The sequence below is a fragment of the Colossoma macropomum genome, unplaced genomic scaffold (genome assembly GCF_904425465.1).
Source record: "Colossoma macropomum unplaced genomic scaffold, Colossoma_macropomum, whole genome shotgun sequence".
Lineage (NCBI taxonomy): Eukaryota > Metazoa > Chordata > Actinopteri > Characiformes > Serrasalmidae > Colossoma > Colossoma macropomum.
Genome location: NW_023494793.1, coordinates 28965495 through 28989850, shown reverse-complemented (window position 1 = coordinate 28989850; position 24356 = coordinate 28965495). Strand labels below are relative to the sequence as shown.

The 24356-nt window shown below is 39.8% G+C and overlaps 2 protein-coding genes across 2 annotated transcripts in view; both read left to right on the top strand.

Moving 5' to 3' along the window:
• The first annotated feature begins 800 nt into the window (after positions 1-800).
• On the top strand, positions 801-10920 carry gkap1 (G kinase anchoring protein 1). The gene is made up of 12 exons (XM_036579090.1): positions 801-894; positions 3230-3464; positions 4810-4974; positions 5408-5485; positions 5626-5755; positions 5832-5860; positions 6295-6447; positions 6717-6803; positions 7514-7577; positions 8204-8274; positions 8436-8510; positions 9659-10920. The coding sequence occupies exons 2-12, from the start codon at positions 3237-3239 to the stop codon at positions 9698-9700; spliced, it is 1122 nt and encodes a 373-aa protein (XP_036434983.1). The 5' UTR covers positions 801-894; positions 3230-3236; the 3' UTR covers positions 9701-10920.
• A 2195-nt stretch (positions 10921-13115) lies between these two features.
• The window catches only part of frmd3 (FERM domain containing 3), a 69994-nt gene continuing 58753 nt past the window's right edge, over positions 13116-24356 (top strand). Inside the window, exon 1 of the mRNA XM_036579089.1 lies at positions 13116-13226. Coding sequence (XP_036434982.1) covers positions 13116-13226 — 111 coding nt within the window. The remainder of the gene's footprint in view (positions 13227-24356) is intronic.

Below are 24356 nucleotides of genomic sequence, written 5' to 3'. Positions count from 1 at the left end.
TTTTAGAAATTTCTCTTGAAAAATTAATAACTTGTAATTTAAGGCAGTTTTGATTGGAAATTAAATGAATGAAGTGTGGTCTCTAACAATTCTGTATGTCTGTCATAGAAATAAAATTACCAAATAAATTACATACACACATATATAAAAGTGACATTTCAGAATCACATTGATGGGTGACGATGGGGTGAGGGTGGCGTCCTCTGCAGCAGCTACCTGAAGGACCTCAGCAGCTACAGGCCGGTGGCACTGATGTCATGTTTACATTGTTAATATTTGTGAATAGAGATTATGTGAAACATAGAGTTTAAATATATGCTTTATATAGTTGCTATATAGTTTATATAGTATTATATATTATTAGGAGTATTATATATTGTCTATACAAGGTTAATTACTTTGTTAATTCTTGTTACTGCTTTCCTTGAGTGCCTTGCTATCCCTTTGCTGCTGTAGCACTGTGAAATTCCCGGTTGTGGGACTAAAGGATTATCTTATCTTCAAACAATGATTTAGCATCTCAGAATAATGAGATAGTACCTCCAAATAATGAGATAGTATTTCAAAATAATTAAATAGTATCTCAAAAATAATGACTTAGCATTACAGAATAATAAGATAGTATATAAAAATAATGAGATAGTATCTTAAAATAATGACTTAGTGTTGAAAAATAATTGTCTAGACATTCACATAATAACGAAAAAACAATTAGGCGCTGATGTTTTTAAGTGTCCGTAAAGGGCTTCCATACCATCTCCCTCACATTCAGCTGTGGATTTTAAAAACGCGTTCGACTTCTACCTGTATGTCCAATCCGGCCAACGTAGGGTTTGCAGGTTCAGCCTGTCTGTCTGCGCTTGCAACGGGTAGCGGCTGTTGAGACTCCTGCAGGTGAGAGTTTATGACTTACTAGAACTTACATGTCCTGAACGTTTCTCAGTTGAGTCATGGCGTGTATATGAAGCGTGTTCTGATCGTGTGATGTAGAAACATGACAAGCTAACGTTGGCTAGATAGGAGAATCTGGGAGAGGGAGATGAAAGCGACGCGGTTAGCCAGCTAGCGTTAACAATGCCAGAGAGTGCTAACGTTAGCCAACAGCTAACGCACAAAACGCCGAAAGGAAAACTTCTTGTTAAGGAATGGATTTTATTACATGACAAACGAAGCTGTGTGGCTTTGTGTCGTGTCTCTGGTTACCCTTTCAGCGCTTGACATTGCTTAATAAGTTCACTTAACGATAACGGATGTTGGTGCTGTTTAGCGAAACCTAATGCGAGGCTGAAGTCAGCTTTTTATTCGCCAGCTGCTTGTTAGAATTTTCCCGTTCCACCTTAAATGATGCAGTAGTTCCATTCTGGCCCCGCAGGCACCAGAATCTGTTCTGCTGCAGTATTTAAGGTGGAACGGCTAAATTCGAGCAAGTGGCTGGCGAATAAAAAGCTGACTTTAGCGTCGTTGGCCTAGTGAGAGTAAGTTACAGTGATTTCTTTTTTGTTTTAGCTTTAAGGTGGCTAGTCGTTGTGCGGCGCCTGCTTATTTATTTTTGTTGTACATATTTTTTTGTATTTTTGTACTAACCTAACTGTTTAGTTGATATATGCCTGGTGTTATTATTAAAAACGGGCAGTTGTTCTGAAATATTTCTGCTCATTATCGGAGGAATTTATTGTGCCGTAGTCATGGCAACCCATGTTGACTTTTAAAGAACATTGTCAGTTAGATGGAGTCTGAGATTTAGACACCGGTGCACTTCAGGTAACCTATGTATTGATGATAAGTGCCATTATCGAGTAACATTTTAAAGAGGAATTCAGCAGATTTTTTTCTTTATTTCTGCATCATTTAATCATTTGGATGGAAACAAAGTCGTTCAGGGTGGTTAGATATGAAAAAATATCCAATAGAAAATAAAACACTTTGGTTATTTTGTCATGGCATAGCAAAGATATGGAGGCCCCACCAATGCAGAGGTCCTGGGAGGTTGCTACTGGGAACTGGGAAGCTTCTGACCTCTAAGTGGGGAAAAATCCATCTGAATATCCCTTTAAACTCATAATTCCCACTTGGAAAGTCAGAGTTGCTAATACATGACATCATTTCAACATGGTAGCGCCCATAAAACAAGAAGTAACAGCGTATTTTATACATTTAAACAGACTTTTGAGTCTATGTTTGTGTATCCTATGCTATTTGTGTATGATATCTCTACAGAGGGACTTGGATAAATGTTAGATTAAGCCCTTCTGTGCAGATTTTTGATCAAACTGCTCGTTTTTATATATCTCTTTGGCACTGTATTAATGGTGAGCTGCGATTGACTACAGCCACTTTTAAAATAAATGAATAGCTCTTTAATTCTAATGTAAATACTTTTTAGGAGTTATTTATATGCACACAGTAGTCTGACAAGCACTTGCTTACTGTAAAGATCTTTTTTTCCCCAACCATAAACAGCTGAAGTTGTTTGAAGGCTTAGATGGAAAGTAGGAGAGTCCAAGTTGTACCACTTGTCATAAAAGGAGCATTATTCTGCCTATAGCTGCCGCTAGCCCTTATTGAAGCCCTTAACTGTAGGGGAATTCCCCAAATTTTTGAAAATTTCTCTATAATTCAATTGTTGAGATGTAGGAAAAAATCTGGTGTTTTTATGTAAAATAGTTCAGTGTTGAGAAACTTACAGACTCAGATTTCTCTACAGTGGTGATGATACGGCGGTGGTGATGTCAAACAAAGCCATTTGATTTACTATCCAAAACCTCTAGTGAACCTACACATATCTTCTGAGTTTCTATATGTAATGTTGATAATACATAGTGAAAAACTAGTAGTAACTCTTCAAAAAAGCTCAAAAAAGCTTATAAAAATAGCTCATTTTAAAAGATGAATTTTTAAAGAAAAAATATTGAATCGGTATGGGCTAGCAGCCAAGGTTTCAATATTGATATCAGTATTGAAAAAGTGGTATCGTGCCATCTCTACAAATGTCTAATGTTACACGGTATCACTGACTGTCCCAAACATGTCATGAATTTAGAAACGTTTGTCCTCTGCACTTTCATATTAAATCTTAAACTTCCATGGTGTACTGCACTGTAGCAGTGTTAGTCATTGCTATTATGAACACCCTCTCAGAAAACTCCAAAATTAGCTGGTGATCCATTGGTGTTCAGACAAACTCAGACATTTCATTTAAATTTATGCTGCCTCTTTGTTCTATCCACAGATACACAATGACCTCCACAATGATCTCAGTCCCCACCACAGCGTCACGCTTCGCCCTTCTGCAGGTGGACTCGGATTCAGACTCCGATTCAGATGCGGGCAAGCCTAAAGGTGGTCGGGAAGCTGGAAAGTCACGCTCAGGGAAATCTCCCAGCGGCAAAACGAATCAAAACACAGAGAAAAAGAAAGAGAAGAAGAGACGAAAGAAGGAGCAGCAGCAAAGTGAAACCAATGAGGTGAATAATGTAGAGAGACTGGGAGCCTGACTCACAAAGCTTTCTTGCTGACTTTAACTTTTAACCCTTGATTTTCTGTCTCATCACGGTCAGTAGCTTTTTACCTGAGTACATCACCATGGCAACTTATGCTGCATGCCTAACCTGCTCCAGGGCAGGTTAAGTTTGGGATTCAGATTATAATCAGGGACAGTCCTCTGATGAGGGTAGACCCCACCGATTCTTTTTGGGTCACTTTTTTTTCCTTTGCAGTGTTTGTGCTGTAAATCATTTAAAAAATAATAAAAATAAATCATTTATTGTTTTTATATTGAAATTTAAAAGAGCATTTGCAGATTGCAAGAGCGGTAACTTCTATCACAGCCTTCATTATCAACAACATTGTCTTAACTAGTGGAGAAATTTAACCTGATAACTGAGCTTGTGAATTCCCTGTAGTTGAGCAAGAAGACTAATCAGATTGTAGATGACCAATCAGAAGCTACCAAAAACCCATATGTTGACTGATGAAAAAGCAGTCACAACTAACTAGCAGTCTGGCACATTGTTTAAGCCTTAGCCCAGAAAAAGTGAATGTTTTGGTTTTTGTTGACAATCTTCAGTTATAGAATAATCAGACAGTGACAGTGTGCAGAAAAATTGCAGTTAGATATTTTTTCCAGATCGTTAATTCCTAATTTCAAGATAGTAAGTCGATATTTTGGTGTACTGATGCCAGAAACAGAAAAAGAAAACAAAACATTAGTGATACTTTTTTGTGCCCACCTCTATCTGGAGAAATTACACTTTTTTTTTGTTGTTGTATTGAGTGCCATTAACGATGATCCATGTGATTCACCATTTTTTAAATTGGTGGAGGTGCATATAACGCATACTGTAGAAGATACAAAGAACATGGACATGAGGGGCATTAAGTGAATAACGGTGTGATGTTCTCTCGTGATGTGAATTTTGCCCTGCTATGGTTACCACACTAAGTCCAAAATTAGTCAACCACAAACAGTGTCGCACCAGAGTCAAACTAAACATGAGCATGAACAGCTAAAATAACTACTATAAATTTAACAAAAGGATGTTTTAGACAAAACCCACTTGCCCAGAGTGCCTTTCTAACACACAACAAACAGGGAAATATTATTTTAGAGACCACATACAAAGTGTAAAATGAAATACGTCATGAGTGAAGCGGTACAGACAAACATGAGAAGCTGTAGAAGGGAATGACTAAAATTAATTCCATACAAAGGAACCGAACAAGCTAGCAGAGTGCATTATTATATAAATGTATTCACTTTTTTATTTTAAAACATTGTATTTATTTATTTGTTTTTGTGTTCCTTCACAGCTCAGGAGCCTAGCCTTCAAGAAGCTGCCTCAGAAGTCCTCAGTCCCACCACCCTGTACTCTGACGCTGCAGAGTTTGGCCAACGATCTGCTGCAGCCCACAGCCAGAGATCGTTCCTCAGCTCCGCAGGAAAACTGGCAGGAGTGGAAGCAGAGAGATGAACAGGTAGAAGTGTCTTCTGATAACTCGTATGCTTTGTAGTTTCTAGGGATGCACCAATGTAGGAATAGTACAATTTTGTAAAATGTCGAAATTCGAGCTAGATCAGTCTGGATATGTGAGATTTATAAATAAATTCTAATTTATAAAAAAGTAAATTTTATTCATATAGCACATATAAAACCAAAGTCTTTACAATAAAACACAAAAAAGATAACCCAGTGATAAATATGTCAGATATCGGTCTGTTCAGTTCCCTTTTTTTTTTCTTTAAGCAAATAACTGCTGATACCAATATGTTTCCAGTATCACTCGTATGCATCTCTCGTGGTTTCTTCTCATCTTTGTTTTCTTTGGTGCTCATGCATTTGACTGTTGCCTGCTTGTGACTAATTCTCTCCTCTTTGTATTTGCTTGTCGTTCATATTTGGTATTGTAGTTGACCAGCGACTTGTACGAGGCAGACCTGGAAAAGGCCTTAATGCTGAGTAAACTAGAGTTTGAGGAGCAGAAAAAGGTAAAATCTGTGCAGTTCTGTCTGCATAAAATGCACTTTTTTGTAAGCTAGTCCTTCATTTTCAATGAAATGAGCATTGTGTAAGAAATTAGCTTTATGTCTTTACTCAGGTAGCAATGTGGTTCTTGTTGTCTCTGTAGGAAGCTGCAAGTATGGAGACACCATCACCAAAGTCCAAAGGAGGAGGGAAGAAAGAAAAGAAGAAGAGCCAGCAGGGAAAAGACAAACGCACAGTGTCCCTGAAAGACTTTCAGCAGGAGGGAAGCATGGGTGAGAATCTGTTTTGTATGTGCTTTTGTGTATGTATATGAAGGAGAGAAATGCTAACTGAGCCTTTCTATTCCAGATCCACTGAGTAAAAGGCAAGAGAGAGAGGTGAGTATCTGGGTAATTACGACATGTGAAGGATTTCCTGTCATACTCAAATATTTGATTGGTGACCTGCAAGTCTCTGCAGTTGAAACTCGCATCATCTAATGGTTAGCAAACAGTAGAATTTTGCATTTGTTGGAATTTATGTATGCAAAGCTTTGAAGTGGATTCAAGCAAGCTAAAGAGTAATGAACTCTGATTAAAGATTTGGTTGACAGCCATGCGGATGCTGACAACTTCACTGGCCTTCATCACATTAATTGTACAGGGCTGCTGTCCAAAAATGGTGTTATTTATGTGGGGCTACGCTACTAAGTTACAATGGTTCTTCAGCGTTATGTTTTTTTCTTTTTTCTTTTTTTTCCTAAAAGAGGTAGATAGGTGAAAAGTACAGTGAAATATATTGTCAGTTCTCTGCCCCCCTCTCTCTGCATCAGGAGCCGAAGCTTATGAACCCAGCGGCCCGTGAAGAGAGGTTCTTTAACCAGCTGGAGGACGATGTGAGCCGAATCGTGCAGCGAGACAAGCGCAGAGAGCAGTACAGCAGCAGCGCCGGCCACGAGGTCAACACCTCCTCTGAACAAGAGCAGGTGAGAGCCTGGGCCAGTACTTCACTGAAGCACCACTTAAAACCTGCACCAGGTTCACAATGAGTCAGAAAAAGCTGATTAAAAGTGCTGATCTGGAATCAGTTCCACATGTTCTTATTTATTGTGATCTTCACTGTCCACGACGAGTGGTATCAATAGGGACCTTGACCTATTTACCCTCAGATTTGAAACACTTTAGAAATTTATGTTGCTACATATTGAGTATCTTGCATTCAACACAATACATTCTCTTTCTCTTTCCCTCAAAGGATGTTAGAACTGAACAGTTAAAGTTTGAGTTGGAAAAGAAAGACCAGGAAATTGAAAAGTTGAAGAAGACTATTTCACAGTGGGAGGTAAGTCATCTCCACAGCCTTTTACAGATTTGTACTCTGTGCAACTGTATAAAATGTTACACAGGGGTTAGAGAATTAAAATATTATTAAGATATGTATAAATTCTACTTTCAAGTTTTAAGTCAATAAAGTATACACGGTCTTTCCTTCTGGTTGGGACATTGAATCACTGACCCTGCACATTTAAAGCAAAAGAAATGGACAAATATTTTTTAAAGGGCCCATATAATGGAAAACCAAGTAAAGTAGTATGTAAATGCTGTTAAAGTTTCAAAGCGTACTGTTCACTACACCTGTTCACTAAGCTGCAAAAACAGCCCATTTTGAATTCATTGTTTCTATTATGTCAAGAGAACAAACACATTTACATAATATCAACCTATTAAGCTTACAGCAGCCTAGCCCCACCCATTTATATTAAAGTTATAAGGAGAGTTTCAGCTCTGAGTGCTTTAGGAATGAAGCACAATAAAGGACATTCAATCAGAACAGAGCTCATTTACATATCAGTCTTCAAGGGAACAGTAACAGAAACGGCCTGTGTTTAATTCTAGCATAAAGAGAGGTTAGAAAATGGTCATGTAATAGTGAATGAATTGTGACTATTTTTGTAAAACTGCACGTAAGTGGGCCTCAAAGGAAAATGTATGGACCCTTTAACACTGATTCTTGAATGATGTGTTATATTGCTCTTCATTTGTCATTCTCAGGAGAGATATAAAGAAGTGAAAGCAAGAAATGCCCAGTTACTTAAGATGCTTCAGCAAGGAGAGAGTGAGTACACAAAACAGTAACATATCCAATCCCAGTCCTGGGGACTTTACACACAACACGTTTTGGCTATGTTCACATTACCAGGTTGAAGTGGCACAAATCCGTTTTGGTCCTAATGTGACTCAGATCTAACGTTTTCAGGCCTAGGTGTACACACAAATCTGATCTTTTCAAATCCGATTTCAGGGGACAGGTTCGTTCACATTAATGACAGATTTGAATCACCTACCTAAATGAGTGTGAACCATCCTGTCTGAGAGATCGGATTTGAGCAACGAGGCTTGTAATGTGAACGTAGCCTTTGTATTTTGCTTTATCCAGCACCACTGATTACTCTTATTATCTAATGTGCTGTTTCAGGTCTGTTACAGTAGGGAAAACACATGGGGTTCCCAGAATCATATTGCATAGCTATAGCTAGCTGTTAACTGTTGTGAATAGTTTCTGTCCCAAAATCTGGTTGGCGATTGTCACTTAAGACAATGCACACCATACGTGAACAGTGACTTTATTATGGGTAAGTGGGTTTAAGGCACTTCACTTTGTGCCATACCTAAACCACACCTTTGTGCAGACTTGGACAAAACTTTCTAACACATTTACGATACAATTAATGTCTCCTTCAGTGAAGGACAAAGCAGAAATCCTGCAGCAGGTGGATGAGCTTCTGAACATCAAAGAGGAACTGACATCACAGGTATGTTTGTGCTTAGAACTAATTTCTGCTATATGCATTAAAACATTTAGATCCCACTCCCAATTGGGCTGGATGTAGAAACTGCAAAATTGTTGTGCACACCTTGAAACAGCAATGTCTTATGGGTAATGCAGTAAAACCTGGGTATTTCTTCTCCTCAGGTGACATTGCTGCATGCATCATTAGAACAGGAGAGATCGAAGGTGAAGGGCTTACAGTCAGAACAACCAAAACAGGTAAGAAGTCTCCCTTAATGTTAGCCAATTGTATTGTTAGCAGCACAGGAAGCTAACATTTACCCTTCACTTCAGTCTAAGTCTGTTTTGCCTTTTACATTTAGTTGTGCTGCTAGATTACTTTAGGAGCCTTTCCAGGCTACATTTTCGCTGTTGGCTTATGCTCTTGTTTCCTCATTAGAACAGGCATGCAGGCAGTGGCAGGGCAGTGAAGGTATGAAAGTTCTACAGAACGACTAGAGAGTAAACCTGAAAAGAAAGGAAAATGAATAGATAGAACAGGGAAACGGCCATGGATGAACACATGAATAAAGCATTGGGTGGTTTACCAGTGTTGGATTTAAGACGATACTCCAGCCAAAAAAAAAAGCATCTTAATATCTTTAAATCATTATTATAGTGGAGAGAATGGATTCAGATGAGGAGGACAACAAGCTATAAGCTGAAGTTAGTAAGGTAGCTATCTAGATAAATGATGAAATCATGTATAATGTCAAACCAATGAAGCTGAAATGAAACTGGTTTAAAGCTGGAATGCCCATTTAAGATTAATGTAATGTAGTGTGTAAATACTACCTACCGCCCAGTCCACTGTCCATATAGGCAGTGTATTACAAATAAGCTGCCAAAACAGCCCATTTTTGACACAGTAACACATGTACATGTATCCATGTATTCAGCCTACAGTAGTTGAGTTCCACCTACCTAGTCCACCTGGATTGCTTTTTTAAAAGAAAGAAAATGGGGCAGCCTTTCAGAACTGAGCTCATTTGCATATATCAGTCTAAAATGCACAGTAACAAAAATAGGCTGTTTAATTTCTGTTTATTAAGGGATGTAGAGAGGTTGAAAATGGTCATGTAACAGTGAATTCTGACTGTTTGGTAGATGAAAACACACACGTCATATGTGGACTTTGTGTTTTGTGTAAAACCTTTAGTTGGTATAGAACCTTTACATTATGTGTAGAGTTTTTAAACTTATAGTTTATATATATAAAGTTTATATATAGTGTGTGTGTGTGTGTGTGTGTGTGTGTATGTGTGTATATATATATATATATATATATATATATATATATATATATATATATATAATAATAAATAATAAAATAAAATAAATAAACGCTTTTCCTCTGTCTGTTTCAGACCAACCGGAAGGGGAAGAAGGGACCAGAGGGTGATTTATGAAGACAGAGTATAGAAATAAATGAACAGCTTTAGGGCTCCAGCCTCTGGCTTTTGCTGTCATCTTTGACCCGCACCTACACTCCACACTTTCTTCTCTGAAACTCTGGCAAATCCCAGGAACACTGTCTGTGTCTCATTTTTGACTTCCCTCAGTTGCACGGTCCTATTTGTCTCATGAAGACTGTGGGAGAAATTGTCCTTGTGTGCTGCTCATTTGAAGACTGCCTTAAAAACGAATTCATTTTTCTAAATCTTTGCATAATTTAATCATGGAGATGCAAAGTCATTCAGAGTGGTTTGATGTGAAATTTTTCATTGTAGAGGAATTTACTGACTGATTAGTTGTGATGTCTACAACACAAATGTAGCCCTTTTTTTTCCTGTCCTAAACCACCAGTGAACCTACATGTGTTTGAGTTTGTCATGTTGATGGTAAAACAGTGATAAATGTGCAAGAATTAAAAATTAATTCCATTTTGTTTTTCATTGTACTGCATGTATTTCTTAATTAGTGGATTTTTGAAAATATGTAGTCTGAAAGCTTATCACTTCTAGAACAGTGTCTCAGAAATCAACATATTTATAGAAATTTCATGTAAGAACTTTCTGTGAGGAAGTTTTTAGAGGCATTACGTTTCAGACAGCTGGTTCCTTTTAGCACCACCATGAACACATTGGACGGGATAAGTTTCTATAGAGCCGAGCATTTAACTTCAAACTGCTCTAAATGACTTTGTTTACATCTTAAGTATTAAAATTATGCAGGTATTTTCAAAAGCCATTGGAATTCCTTTTTCAGGCTGTCTTGATTTTTGGAACTGCGTACATCTAGTCTGCTCATATCTGTTTAATCTGAAACACACATCGATCAATTCATACACATATTCAGACAATTTCTAGCTTCAGTATTTCCCCAAATTTGGTACAGCTTACTGTTTCCTTTGGGGTATTTTGCTTAAAAGAAGGCAGGAGAGGTCAAAGGTGCTTCCTTACACCTCCTCAGTAATGATATCAAGACCAGACTATATGAACATGCACAGTCCTTGATGGGTTAAAGGAGGGATGTGATTATCCATAGTCTAGTCTGCCAAAAGCATTGACGTGGTTCCTTCATGTTGTGCTGTGGGTGATTGCTGTCAATGTGCAGGATTCTTTGGGGGGAAAACTGGACCCATGTTGCCTCCTGAATCAAACCCATTAAAAGGGAAAATGCAAAACGACACGATTCAGTGTTATTCGGAAATTTCTACCAATACTAAATGAAGTTTCATGTGTCTTCTTCTCTGGAGTGTGCTGCCTCCTGCTGGTGAGAAAGTGCCACGTTAGCTCCACTACAGAACCAACCACACACTTAATGCTCTGTACACTGAAAGCAAAGGGGTGTAATTTTGAGTTCTTTTTAATAAAGAGACTAATTTACTTTTTCAAAGTATACCTGCCTGCTGCTTGGAGTGGTGATATTTTTACTTTTATCTTTTGGCAGAATTTTCCCCCAATTTTCTCCCCAGTTTAGTCATTTCCAATTCTACCCACTAGTTGGAACCCCCCCCCCAAAACACCTGATACTGTCAGCGCTAGAACACTAAATGGCACTTCTGTTACATCAGCTAACAGATGCTTGTGCTGGCTTGCATTGCGCTAAGTGATGGGGGCTGGAGGAGGGCCATCCCACCTGCCCAGAGAGAGCTAGGCCAGTTGTGCTGTCTTGGCCGCAGATGGCTGTAGCATCACTGGGGATCGAGCTTGATCTCCTGATGATGGGGCCCAATGCTTAGACAGTTGTGGTGGTGTTATTTGCAACCTGATTTAACGAGAGCCCATTCTTCTCCACTTGTTTATGGTCTCCTGAAATGTCAGTAATAAACTCGTTCTATAGGTGGTAAACTTACTGGAGGACAAAAACAAAGTATTTTAACAGTTTGTTGTTCTACAATGACAGACTGTAGTCCCTCTGTTGCTCTGCATAGGTTGTTATCCCTTTTACCCTGTTCTTCAACGGTCAGGACCACGACAGAGCAGGATGATATAAAAGGGAGGATAAAGGATAAAGAATTTCTAACCCATCTGCAGGAGGAGCTGTGGTGACTTGAGATTGATTGCCTTGCAGAAACAGAATCGTGTATTAGCACTTTTTTGGTGACTATTTTTTTTACTTGAGCTTTTCAAGATATTTTACATTGACATCTGTAATTAGTCAGTGGCAATGCTAAGTAAGGTAAACCACCTGGTGCACAGATAACTAAGCATGTAGTCCTGCATCATTCAGCAGGTGGTACAGATTCTGACTCATTCTATTGGGCAGAAGTGTTTGTACAAGAAGGCTTCTGTTGATAGTCAGGTATCATGACATTGCTCGTGATATGTTCACATTGCCCTGTGTGGGTTTGTGCCACGTCACAGTCTTGATTTAGAGAGCAGTGATTTGATCTTTGACACTATTGAAATGTCACCATACAAAGTGATACAATTCCTCCAAGTTATTAAACACCAATCATTGTTTCTACACACACTGTCCATTTTATCAGCTGCACTTACCATATAGGTGCACTTTGTAGTTCTACAGTTACAGTCTTCAATGGTCAGGGGCCACAAAGGACCACCACAGAGCAGGTATTATTTGGGTGGTGGCATTTTCTGATGATCTGACACTGATGCGGTGGTGGTGTGTTAGTGTGTTGCGCTGGTAGGAGTGGATCAGACACATTTCAGTGTCACTGCTGGACTGAGAATAGTCTACCAACCAAAAGCATCCAACCAACAGCGTCCTGTGGGCAGCTTCCTGTGACCACTGATGAAGGACTAGAGGATGACCAACACAAACTGTGCAGCAGCAGATGAGTCTCTGAATCTACAAGGTGGACCAACACGGTAGGAGTGTCTAATAGAGTGGACAGAGTGCAACACACACTAACACACCACCACCACATCAGTGTCACTGCAGTGCTGAGAATGATCCGCCACCCAAATAATACCCTCTCTGTGGGGGTCCTAACCACTGAAAAACAGGGTAAAAAAAAGGCTAACAAAGTATGCAGAGAAACAGATGGACTACAGCCTGTAACTGTAGAACTACAAAGTGCAACTATATGGTAAGTGGAGCTTATAGAATGGACAATGTTATCTGATATTGACCCTATCAATAATATTGCTATTAATAATAGAAAATAAAATAATAAATGGGAATCATCGCACTGAAATGGCAAATCAGTATCGTACCGTATCGAATCGTAGCATTTACACTCGATATCATCGCTCCAGTCCTGAGCGCTGCTTGCGTTGGCAGAGGGAGGGGAAAAAAGGGGGGAGGGAGATGTAAAGGGGAGGGAATCGCTCTCCACGCTATGCAACACGACAGCTCCTCTCTCTCCTCCGAGCGACGAACGCTTCGCCGTAGTCTCGTCCGAACGATGGAGCCATGAAAATGAAGATGCTTCGCCTCCGGAGCCCCAGCGTCTCCTCGCTCGGCCCCGAGCTCCGCTGCACGGTGCGCCTGCTGGACGACTCCGAGATCTCCTGCAGCATCCAGGTAAGTGAGCCGACGCGGCGACCTTGCTCCATCGCCATGCTCCTCTTTCCGCCCGTAACGACGAGCCCCGCATGCGTCTGTGCTCCTCATGGTGAGAGAGGAGAGCAACAGACTCCACCGGCTGCATCCACTGATGATGAGACACGTAGCTGTGCGATTACTTGAGACCCCTTAAAATGACCAGGATCTTGCATAAAAGAGCTTCTGCGTTTCTGAGAGTGATTATGGAGGAGAAAGGTGGGGTTACTTCAGCAGGGTCTTGTGGTGGAGAGGAGACCACCCAGCAAACTGGAGAAGCGGAAGTTCGCTTCATCTTTGCAGGTTTCTTATTCGAATTTCCCGTTCCACCTTAAATGGTGCAGCAGTTACATTGTGGCGCCTGAGGAAAGTCTCATACCAAGCTGCTTATTTCGATATTATATCCAGTCAACATCTCGTGTACATAAACAGAGCTTGCAAAACAATTGAAAACATATATATTTAATATATTATTTGCCTGTTTTTGTGGGATTATTGACGAAGAAGCCTCCTTTTCCAGCACTAAGTGATGGTGCGCCTCCCTCATCCTCTCTAACTCTCCAGCATGAGTTTAGGCGGGTCTGATCTCAGCCTGTTTACCAGTGCTGGAAGACTTCACATCACTTTATTGCATTACTCTGGAGTCTGATTTTTATCGCAGCTGTACACACCATCTGCTCATTTCAGCATCACATCCCGCATTTCTTCCCTGTGATCAATAGTTTTTATTCATTTTATCTGCATCAGACAGCAAATATCACAAAACTATGTACGTTGCCAGGGCCTGCTGTAAGTGGTGGGGGATCTAATGATATAAATAGGTGAAAAAGAAGCAATATAGCTTACAAAAAGTGTCAAGTTTACAAAGTAAAACTTTGTGAAATGCAGATATGGGGAAATGTTCAACTAGATCCAGGTCTTGAATATATGACAAGGGTGGTTAAAGGGTTATGAGGCCTAAACAGGCATTTGAGGCAAATAAACTACAGCCAGTGAGTGAAACACAGTTTTATCCCAGCTTATGCTGATTTGTAGCATCAGCTCATTTCTATTTGTCATATTGTAAACGCTCTAATAACACTGTGTTTTTTCATTCTTTGAACTAGGCCCGCTGGCTCAAAGCATGATTTGAGAATGGGTTTCCTGGCAGCTGTTAAGGCTGTATATAATAGGCCTGTTCTTCGTTGACTTAGAGTAAGATGAAGATGATTATCATTTAAAAAACAGAGGTTTAGGTGGCTTTACAAAGCCTTTTTACTTCAAATTGACACCAGGTGTGGTAGTTTAGCGACAAGTTCACAGTAGTACAACATATACATGTATGTAGCCACTTCTTTAGCAGGCGGTTTTCATCTTCTTTTTGCTTCATCATCAGCCCCTGAGGCCTCGCATCTTCCTGTTAGGACGAACGAATAGACCCGTGGAAGGGTTTCTGGGAAAGCCACAGCAGAGTCTTAAGGAAATGGCTGTGTTTACATGCTATACGATTGAATTCATTCCGATAACAGATTAAAATCGAGGTGTTTATATGCTTCTTACTCAGTAATCTGAGGCACATCTCTGTTTACATGCACACTACAAGTAATCCGATCCAAATGTGCACGCATGTGTAGAGTACCATTCAGTGTAGACGTTACTATGACGATGAGCATCACGTGAGGCCAGTCAGAGTGAGATGAGCAGCAGCGTGTTACCTGAGCTTTCAGCTGGACCGCTTGTGTTATTAATTGCTTTAAAATGTTGTCAGACTCAGGAAAACATCCTTCACATGTACGTATTAAAGAAGGGGCGAGAGGAAGACTTCATGTCCTGAAACATTGTGAGACATAGTTGGTGTAAACCCACTGTTTTCTTCTGCTCATATTATTCTCTGGCCAGCTTCTTATTGCTGGCTTTATGGCCGTCCTGCTTAAGTCTTTTAAAGTTTGAAGCGTAAACTTGGTCTCCTTTGCAGGCCAGTTTCTGGCTCCCGCCATGTTGAACATTATAAACTTCTGTCAATTACACATCCACAGTACATGCTTAAACTTTCCGATTGGGAACGTAATCAGATACGGGTGTTTACATGGTTACTATTCTTCTATTTAATTGATTATTTACAGGATTACACACCTCGGACAGATATTGTATTCAGAATGGCTTCAGTGGCTGTGTTCAGACTGTGGGCAAATTGGATTTGTTTCTCAAATCAGATCTTTTGAGACGACTGTCCACTGTTATTTGCCGGGGATCAGACCGAATTTGCGTGTCACCAACCCATCAATCAGTGACCACGTAGCTATTCTGGTGATGCAAAGGTGCATCATCTCACCCTCCAAACTCTTCAGAATTTTCTGGGAAAAGCATGAATCTTTGGTGCTCTTTCTGAATCCCAGCACTTCCGTCACTCTGGATTTGACATTGTCGTTGTTTGTCGTGTTGTAAGTGACGCAAAAGACACTTTGAAATCTGTTTTGAGCAGCCAGAGCATCCAGACTGAGACGCATCTGTAAAAATATGATTGGAATCACATTTCATACCACCTGCAGATGTGGTTTGGATCTGATTTGCAAAAATTGCATGTGTATCAAAAATCAATGTGGATATGCCAATAATTTGATTTGGGCTGTCAGTCTGATCATAGCCAATTGGACTAGTCTATTCTTACTGAGTTATTTTTTGGATTATTAACGGATTGTTAGGCTGCATGTAAATGTGCCTACTGTCATTTTCCAACAGATCATCAGACTAAACAGCGCACTGAGACCAAGAAACAAGAAAATCTTATACTATATGTCTGAAAGTGTTCAGATACCCCTTCAAGTTAGATAAGCAATGCTGATAGAGCAGGACGCTCAGAGCCTATGAGCCTACGGTCACCATTCCTAAAGCCAAGCATACTGCTTCAGTGCCTGACCTTACTAATTCTGCTCAGTGTGACTGATTGCAATCAAACCCTCACAACATTGTTGCAACATCTAGTATAAACCCTTCCCAGAAGTGCAGCTGTTACTGCAGAAAATGACGGTAAACCACTATTAATACCCTGATTTCAGAAGAAACGTTGGATAAACAGTGTCTACAAACCTGTGATATGAAAATTCTTGATTCTCAAAACACAAAATGTCAAAACTAAGATTTAAGACACCCTCTCGAAACTGAAAGAAGGGTTCTTTTATTTATAATTTGCAGTTTTATATGCTTTTGAATTAATGCTGACTATGCTTCAAAGGTGATAAACACATTTTGGAACTAAGGAGAACTAATTCAATTTTAAACATGCTAAATAATATTAAATATTAAAAGATGTAAAATTATGAAAAATAATGCCTCGTAGTTTTCCAAAGGCTTCTAAAGCTGAATTCCAGAGTGCATCTGCTATAACAACGGAAACACCATGTTTTATTATGTAAAGCATGTGGACGCGGCGTTGGAACTCCCAGCAGTCTGAATGGCTCTATCTAACAAACTGACATGTTTACAGTAACAACGAATAAAACAGGAAGTTTATTATCAAAATATATTGAGTTACTCAGTATTATTTATTTGATTTCCCTTAAGATCTTAGTGTTCAAAAGAATGTTAGTTAAAGCCTGTACTGAGTGCAGCTGTAGAGGACCATGTCAGTGTTCCACTGTTGATCTGCTGCTGCTCAGACTGTTTGAACGTGTCTGTGTAGGAGAGCCAAGTTTCTCATATTCAGATTAACTTTTAAGTGTTTTTACACTTCAGTGAAGACCTTTTTAATATTTTGCTTTTTTTTTGGCCAACGTTTTTGGCTGGTTTTCTTATTTAGCTAAACACTAATATACAATTCCTAAACTAAAGGGTCCTCAGTGAAATTAAACGTGGATTTTACAGTTTCACACAGTTTACAAATGCAGTTGAGATCTCAAGTTCAGCTCAATCTGTCTATTGAAAAAGAACATCTATTAAAAGAGAAAGTCAAAATAATAAATTATTTTCTCAAATTTAAGATGTATTATGTCAAAATAATGTCCCAATTTTTCAAAATTATTATTTACTATGTTGAAACAAATCTACTTTTTTGACCAGTAATGTTTTTCATTTTTCAAGTTTGTCATAATTTTAATTTTCTAAGTCAAAATATTTGGAATTATTTCTACCTAAATAGTCACAGTCCTGGTGGAAACCTTACCTTGGCTTTCACACAAGAAACACCCAAGCCAAACACTTGGCTGTACTGCGCTTGTCAAATGTTAATTACGACGTTGTGTCTGTGTTCATTTGCATAGAAGTTCTCAGTAGATAACACGCTAAATTGACGGCCCCCACCAGCACGAAGTGTCGGCAGACTGTCTGTAATTAGCACATATCTTAGTAAATCTGCTCTGTACTGTATCTGATGGCGCTGATAGACTTCAGCATGTTTAGAGTCCAGTAGCGTTGATCAGTAATATGTCTGAAGGAGAAGCAGCAGCAAGGCTGCTCAGTAAGAGCACATCAGATTACACCGCTGGGAAAAGTTATGGCTTCTAATTTAGGGCCAGATTTGCCATGCTCATTCTCCTTCTTCTCCTTCTTCTCCTTCTTCTTCTTCTCTTCTTCATCTTCTGCTCCTTTTCCTCTGACCATATCAGTCCTAAATCTCCACATGTCAGCACCCCTATTCCTTTTTTGTGTTTTCCCATTTTGCTGTTAAAAAAGGAACCGTTTTGTTTTGGTCTTATGAATTTTTCAGGCCATCAGAAGGCCTTAATGGCTTCTTGTTCTGTGATGGATTTCTGCTGCATATTTCATGACTATCCACGCAGCCCTTGCTTTCTCCTCCATTAATTGCTCTTCTGCGTGGTCGGACTGTCCTTCTCCTGCACTTCATCACGTACAAGACAGAGGACCGAAGAGTCCTGCTGGTTAAAACTGGATAGTGCTGCTGTTTAGGGAACAGAAAGGTTAAAGCCTGAGGAGGTAGAAAGGGCTGAATTGTGTTAAGGATTTCTAACCTTCAAAAAATGATTGTATTTTTCTAATCTGCATAAGTAGGCTTTCAGTTACATTGTAAGTTTTGCTATTATTCCCGTTTACATTTGCTCCATTCTAGAGAAACTTTCCGAGTCCGAATTGTTCACAGTGGTGGTGATAGAAACCAGATCTCTGATGTTTCATTCTTCTAAAAGCTCGCTCACAGGAGATTGGTACATGAAATGTTTATGAATATGCTGCCTGATGCCTGACACTTTATTTTACAATAGAAAATCCATTCAAGATGAAGAGGTACATGCAGGTTATTCTAAGGCAAAATAGCTCCCAAAGGAATCTTATTTTTTCAGATTTACCACTATTTTACCATCATAAAAAACTTGTAGGTTCACTGGTCCTTTTGGATAGTAAACAGAATGATTATATTTATATTGTAGACATGGTGACCCCTGGTTCCTATCACCACCACTGTAAAGAAATCAGTACAGGTAGTTTCTCTATGAATGACTGTTCACTTCTCAACCAGTTAATCATGTTGAAATTTTGAAAAAACAGCGAACGTACTGATGATATCCACAGTACGCTCAGAAATGCATATTGAGACACAATGTGATGTAAATAAACACAATAATGATAAATATGGCTGTTTTGCCCAACCCTACACTCCTATGCTATGTCAAATGGTTCCTCACAACAGGGTTAAAATACTTCAAGTGAGTAACGAATTCAAGTAAATCACACTTAAAGTAATTTGAGTACATTTTCATTAACTAGACTGATTATTTTATGTATTACCTAAAAATGCAAGGTCAGATTTACTTAAAAATGCTATGTCAAGTGGTTCCACACAACTGTGTTAAGTAGCTTTTATATGTACTAGTTAAAGTAGAAGAAGAACATAAAGTTAAGTTTAAGTTAGATATTAGACATAATTTATTACTGTTACATAAGTTATTACTGTGCTACTGAGCTGTTGTACACTCAGCAGTAGGGTTCTTGGTAACTTGCACTCACAGCCAACAGTGATGTAGATGCTAGACAGGTACAAGAAGAATGTTCAAACAATGGAAGGCGGCCAGAAGAATACAAAGAGGGTGAGTAAAACATGTAAAGAAATAAGCAAATTGGTAAAGCAGGAGCCAGTGGGGAAGAAGCTGAGTGACCAAACAAATTATCAGGTAAATCAAAAACAACACAGTTTGCTCAGTTTCACTGGTTACTTTAAGTTAAGTGACCCTTATTAGTCCCACAACAGGGAAATTTCACCTTCTGCATTTAACCCATCCGTGCAGTGAAACACCACATACACACTAGGGGCAGTGAGCACACTTGCCTGGAGCGGTGGGCAGCCCTATCCACAGCTCCCGGGGAGCAGTTGGTGGTTAGGTGCCTTGCTCAAGGGCACTTCAGTCACTGAGGGGATCGATCTGGCGACCTTCCAGTCACAAGGTTCGTTCCCTAACCTCCAGCCCACAATACTTAACATGCATTTGTTGAGTAATATCAATGAGAGAAAACTGATTAAATTCAAAAACACAGCGATTTTATTTTTTGTGAGTGCAGCTATGCATATTTTTCATGTTATTTTCCCCCACAGTGCACACTTTATCCACGCTCTGGCCATCATACAATGGATTGAAATTATCTAGCCAAAACAAGAAGGCTGGTATGTCTGTTTTAAAAGCAACCCCTGTATTTTTTTCTGTAATAAAACAGAATAATCTGCCTCAGAGAATGTCACGGAGCTCTTAACTGTAACCTCTGCCAAAATGTGAGCGCTCGGGGGCCTCCAGCTTACATAAGACGATAAAAGGCAAAATACCTGGAAGGCAATTAAACAAACACTTACATAAGAGATTTGTGTGGAGCCATTCTCCTGTGGCATGATCGCCACATTCAGAACCAAAGAAAATTTGAAAGCGCATCTGAGACTCATCTGTAGGTTTATGTTTGCGCTTGCCAGTGGAGGTTGGGTTGTGAAGTACTGGTTTAATGCTCATATTTGGAGAGGCATGTCTGTGGAGGTTGTTCATTAACCCTCTGGGGTCCACGAACTCGCCTGCGTGTCATATTCTCTGTTTTGATATATGTTTCTCTATCTTTGTGATTATACAGCGCAGAAATATGGTTCAAACATTTCCTGAATCTGTAGAGTCGCCCTTTCCATTCCATCTTATCACGAGATTGTAAATGACTCACATCCAGAGTTATGAGCCTATGAAGAGGGGCTGAGATACACATCATCTGCCTCTCACCATATGTAATTGGTGGATTTGTGTGTCTGTCTACATTTTGTGTGAAACTGACTAATGGGACTGAGCCATCACGCCGGAAATCCTGCATTCTTTATTGATTCCACATCGGAGACACAAGTAAAATGTCATGCAGCGGTTTTGGAAAGTAGTGATATGAAACATATAGGTATCATGTTATATGCAAGTGCCTTAAAGGCGAATTTAAGAAGGCCCGCAAACCCCAGAGGGTCAACTTGTATGCTTTTTTTTGTGCCCACAATGCTTTGCCTTCTCAAATGTACCAAGGTTTTTGATTTTATCTCCAGATTTATGAGCAGTCTTCAGTATTTCATACCGTGTTTCACCTTTAACATGGAACCTCATAGATTTTTCAAAACTGCTGCTTGATTAAATCATTAAGATGCAATCAAAGCCATCCAGAGTGGTTTGATGTGAAATACTCTGTTCTTGAGTCACAACTGTTCACCGTGGTGGTGATAGGAACCAGGCGTCTGTGGAGTTTAATGCCTCTAAAAGCTCCCTTACAGACAGTTATTAAGGGTTGAAATGGTTATGAATACCTTGCTGGGTGTCTGAGACATTGCTTTACAATCTTTTTGCCAAGATTTTGAGCTAAAATGTACTTTTTTAAAAGTTTGGTCATGGCGAAGAGGGACATGCTGGGTGTTGGAGGGTAAAATAGTCCCCAAAGAAGGCTTATTTTTAAGATTTACCACTATTTTACAATAAAAAAACTTCAAAGGCATGTGTTGGTTTACTGGTGGTTTTGGATAGTAAATAAAATGGCTATATATGTGCAGTCGATATTGTGACCCCTGGTTCCTATCACCACCACTGTAAAGAAATCCAAGTCGGTCAGTTTCTCTACAGTGAACCATTTTGCATCAGTCCACTCTGAATGACTTTGTTTACGTCTGAACCACTGAATTATTATGAAATCCCATTAAACTCAAGTGTATTTACATGTATGTATATAAGAAGAACCTTTTAGGAATCACAGACCTTTTATATATAGTCTTGGAGGTCCAGGGGACCAAGAAAAATTGACTAAATTAACATAATCTTAAATAAAAATATGTTTAGTACTTGGTTGAAGTCCCCTGCAGTTGATGACTGCTTAAAATCTGTGACCGAGATGCTGGGTATCTTCCCTGGTGATGCTCTGCCAGGCTTGTTTGTTCCTGTTCGTTTTGGAAGCTTTTTGGAAAATTGCTTTTTGCTTTCACTGTTCTTAGTAAGTGCAGTTCAGGTCAGATGATTGACTTGGTCACTCAAGAACATTCTGCTTTTAGGCTCTGAAAAAAAGCAGTTGCTGTTAGCAGTATGTTGAGTTGTCTTGCTGTAAGATCAAGCACCTTTCACTTTAGTTGTGGAGTTTTTGGTTGGGTCTGAGTCAATGGCTTTGGATTATGAGAAGCTCCTTTTATATTTCCTCGCTTTCCTCTTTCCATCACTTCGGTAATGGTTCATCAATTTCCACAAGACCTGGTCCTGGCACCCCACAGGCTTTCAAATTGTATTAAACATATATAAATATATATTTAATCAAAACCAGGCCTTTCTGCTCCTGAGCCTTACCAGTGGTTTGCCTCATGAGGTTATAGTAGTCTTTGGCTTGTCTATTCTAATGTATTGGATACATGTTTGTGATTGCAACAGTCTGTGGTCCTCCGTGGTCTGGCAGCTATTGCTAAGCTTGCCATTGCAAACAGTTGATTTTGACACCCAATGCTGATTTGACACCTTGTTGTGGCTGTGTCTCAATTTATTCTGATTTCAGCCTCATCACCATCTGCCTTTCTGGCATTGACAGTTCTTTGGTTGTCATGTTGAGAGATGGCAGCGAGAGCCTCCAGATGTAAACGGCGCTAGAATCAGTGTTAGCCCTTTTGAGTCCTTGAATGACATGCATTTTCAGTGATCGGATGCAGATTCAAGTGAAATCCAAGGGTGGCCTAGGCCCTCTCACTTGGAAGTCAAGCCCTCCCAGATTGGCAACATGTAAATACAATATTGCACTGCTCTACTGTTTCAGAAGACTGTGGGAACATAGCTAATGTGCTCATTCCTAGCATAGCCTACAGGCTATAGGCTAGCATAATTATCGCAAGCTAGGTAGGCAGTAAAGTTGACTTTGGTGAAGAAAACAAAGTTGAATACTGTGGAAAAAAAGATGAGAAAATCACAGTCTTCAACCATTCGCCTCAGACATCTACACCCGCAGTGATATGATAGTAGTTATGGAAGGTACAATGAATTAGGCTTAGTATGGCCCAATCCCATTTCACCCCTTGCCCCTACCACTCAGCTCTAAGCCCTCTGTTTTGTGCGTTCACATCTAGGGTTAGGGTGTCCCAATTTTTGTTGAGATAAAGGGGTAGGGCGTCTTCATAGCGGATTTCAGCTTTGTATCACCAAAGAATGAGCGGTGGGCGATAATAAATAATTGTTTTATACCCCCTCTTTGAAGGCATATGATGCCCTAAATGTAACTAAAGCCCAGTGGCGAAGTTGCTGAACTTTTCCCTTCTCTGCTGTCACTGAAGACGAGCCGGGTCGCCTACAGAGCACCGCTAGTATCCTGTTAATGATGCAATAATTTGAGGGTCCCATTTCGTAGGGCAAGATTTCAACCACTACCCTTTGTAACTCCATTCCAAGGGGTTAGGGTGACACTCGAAAACAAGGGGTAGGGGTAAAAAGAAGAAACAGGATTGGGCCTATATCTGGAACATAATGCTTTCTAGCTGCTTCACCCACCACATCAACGCTATACAGTTCACTCAGTATTGGAGCTCATATGCTCAAATAACACTGCTAGTCTTAAGCTTCACAGTCATTGTTTAGTTTCAAATCCAATGTGCTAGGCTACAGAGCCAAAACACCAAAAAACTGCCCCACTGTCCGCTTTTGGACTGTACTGTACTTCGTGAAATGAGCTTTATTTCACACTTTATTCGTGGCTTATGTCTGACTCAACATTCAGATTCAGTTTTTCTTAACTCCTCATAACAAGGGACTGTGTTGCATTGGCTGTGATTATAAATCATCAGCGTTCTTTGATCCTTATCTCAAAGGAAGCAGCAGCCTGCCACCAGAAACGCACTTCTCTCTCCTGTCTAACAGTGGGCTGCATGCTTTTCCCTTATTCAGCATTGACTGAAGCCTCTCCTAGTCTCTTCATCTGTGCCTAAGCCAGCTAACATGAGTCTCTTTGTTTGCATCTGACCCAGCTAACATTGTGCCGTAACCCTCCGCAGGAAGCCAACCCTGAACATGGCACAATATGAGAACCATCAAACTAAATTACGTATGTTGACTCACTCAGCTTCATCTAAGTAGAAGCAGGCAGTGCAAGATGCTCCAAGCTTAAACAAAACACAACAGCTAGCCTCAACCTGTTTTCCTTGACCTTCTCCTCACCACACTTAGCTAAGCAAAGGACTGTCTAGAGCTGCCATCTATGTGGTGTGTTTAATGTGGGCTGATATGGTTGAACTCATGTGCACTTGGTGGGCCGTGTGTAGATGACCGTGCCTCGAATGGTAGCTGTGGCTAGCGCTGTGCAGTCGTACCCAGGGGCTTCTCAGTGTCTGAGAAACAGACAGCTTTTGCATTATTAAGACTGATCATGGTCTCCAGTGCCAGCCACCATCAATCATGTGCTAGCGATGCTGCTCCTGGCGAATGCTGCTTCGGCTTAAGTGCTAATATGGCTAACTATGAATAAAAACTAATGAGCAATTAGCAGGATTTCTTTTTCGCAATGTTAATTCGTGCCTATTAGGTTCATGTGGCTTGCTGTGGTAGACTTTTTGGTCAAACTACTTTGCGTAGGACAAATTCAGAGTTGAGAAAAGCAGCTGCTTCTACTCTTGGATTAAAAACTGCTAACATGGCTAACAATGAATGAACAATTAGCCTAATTTAATTTCTA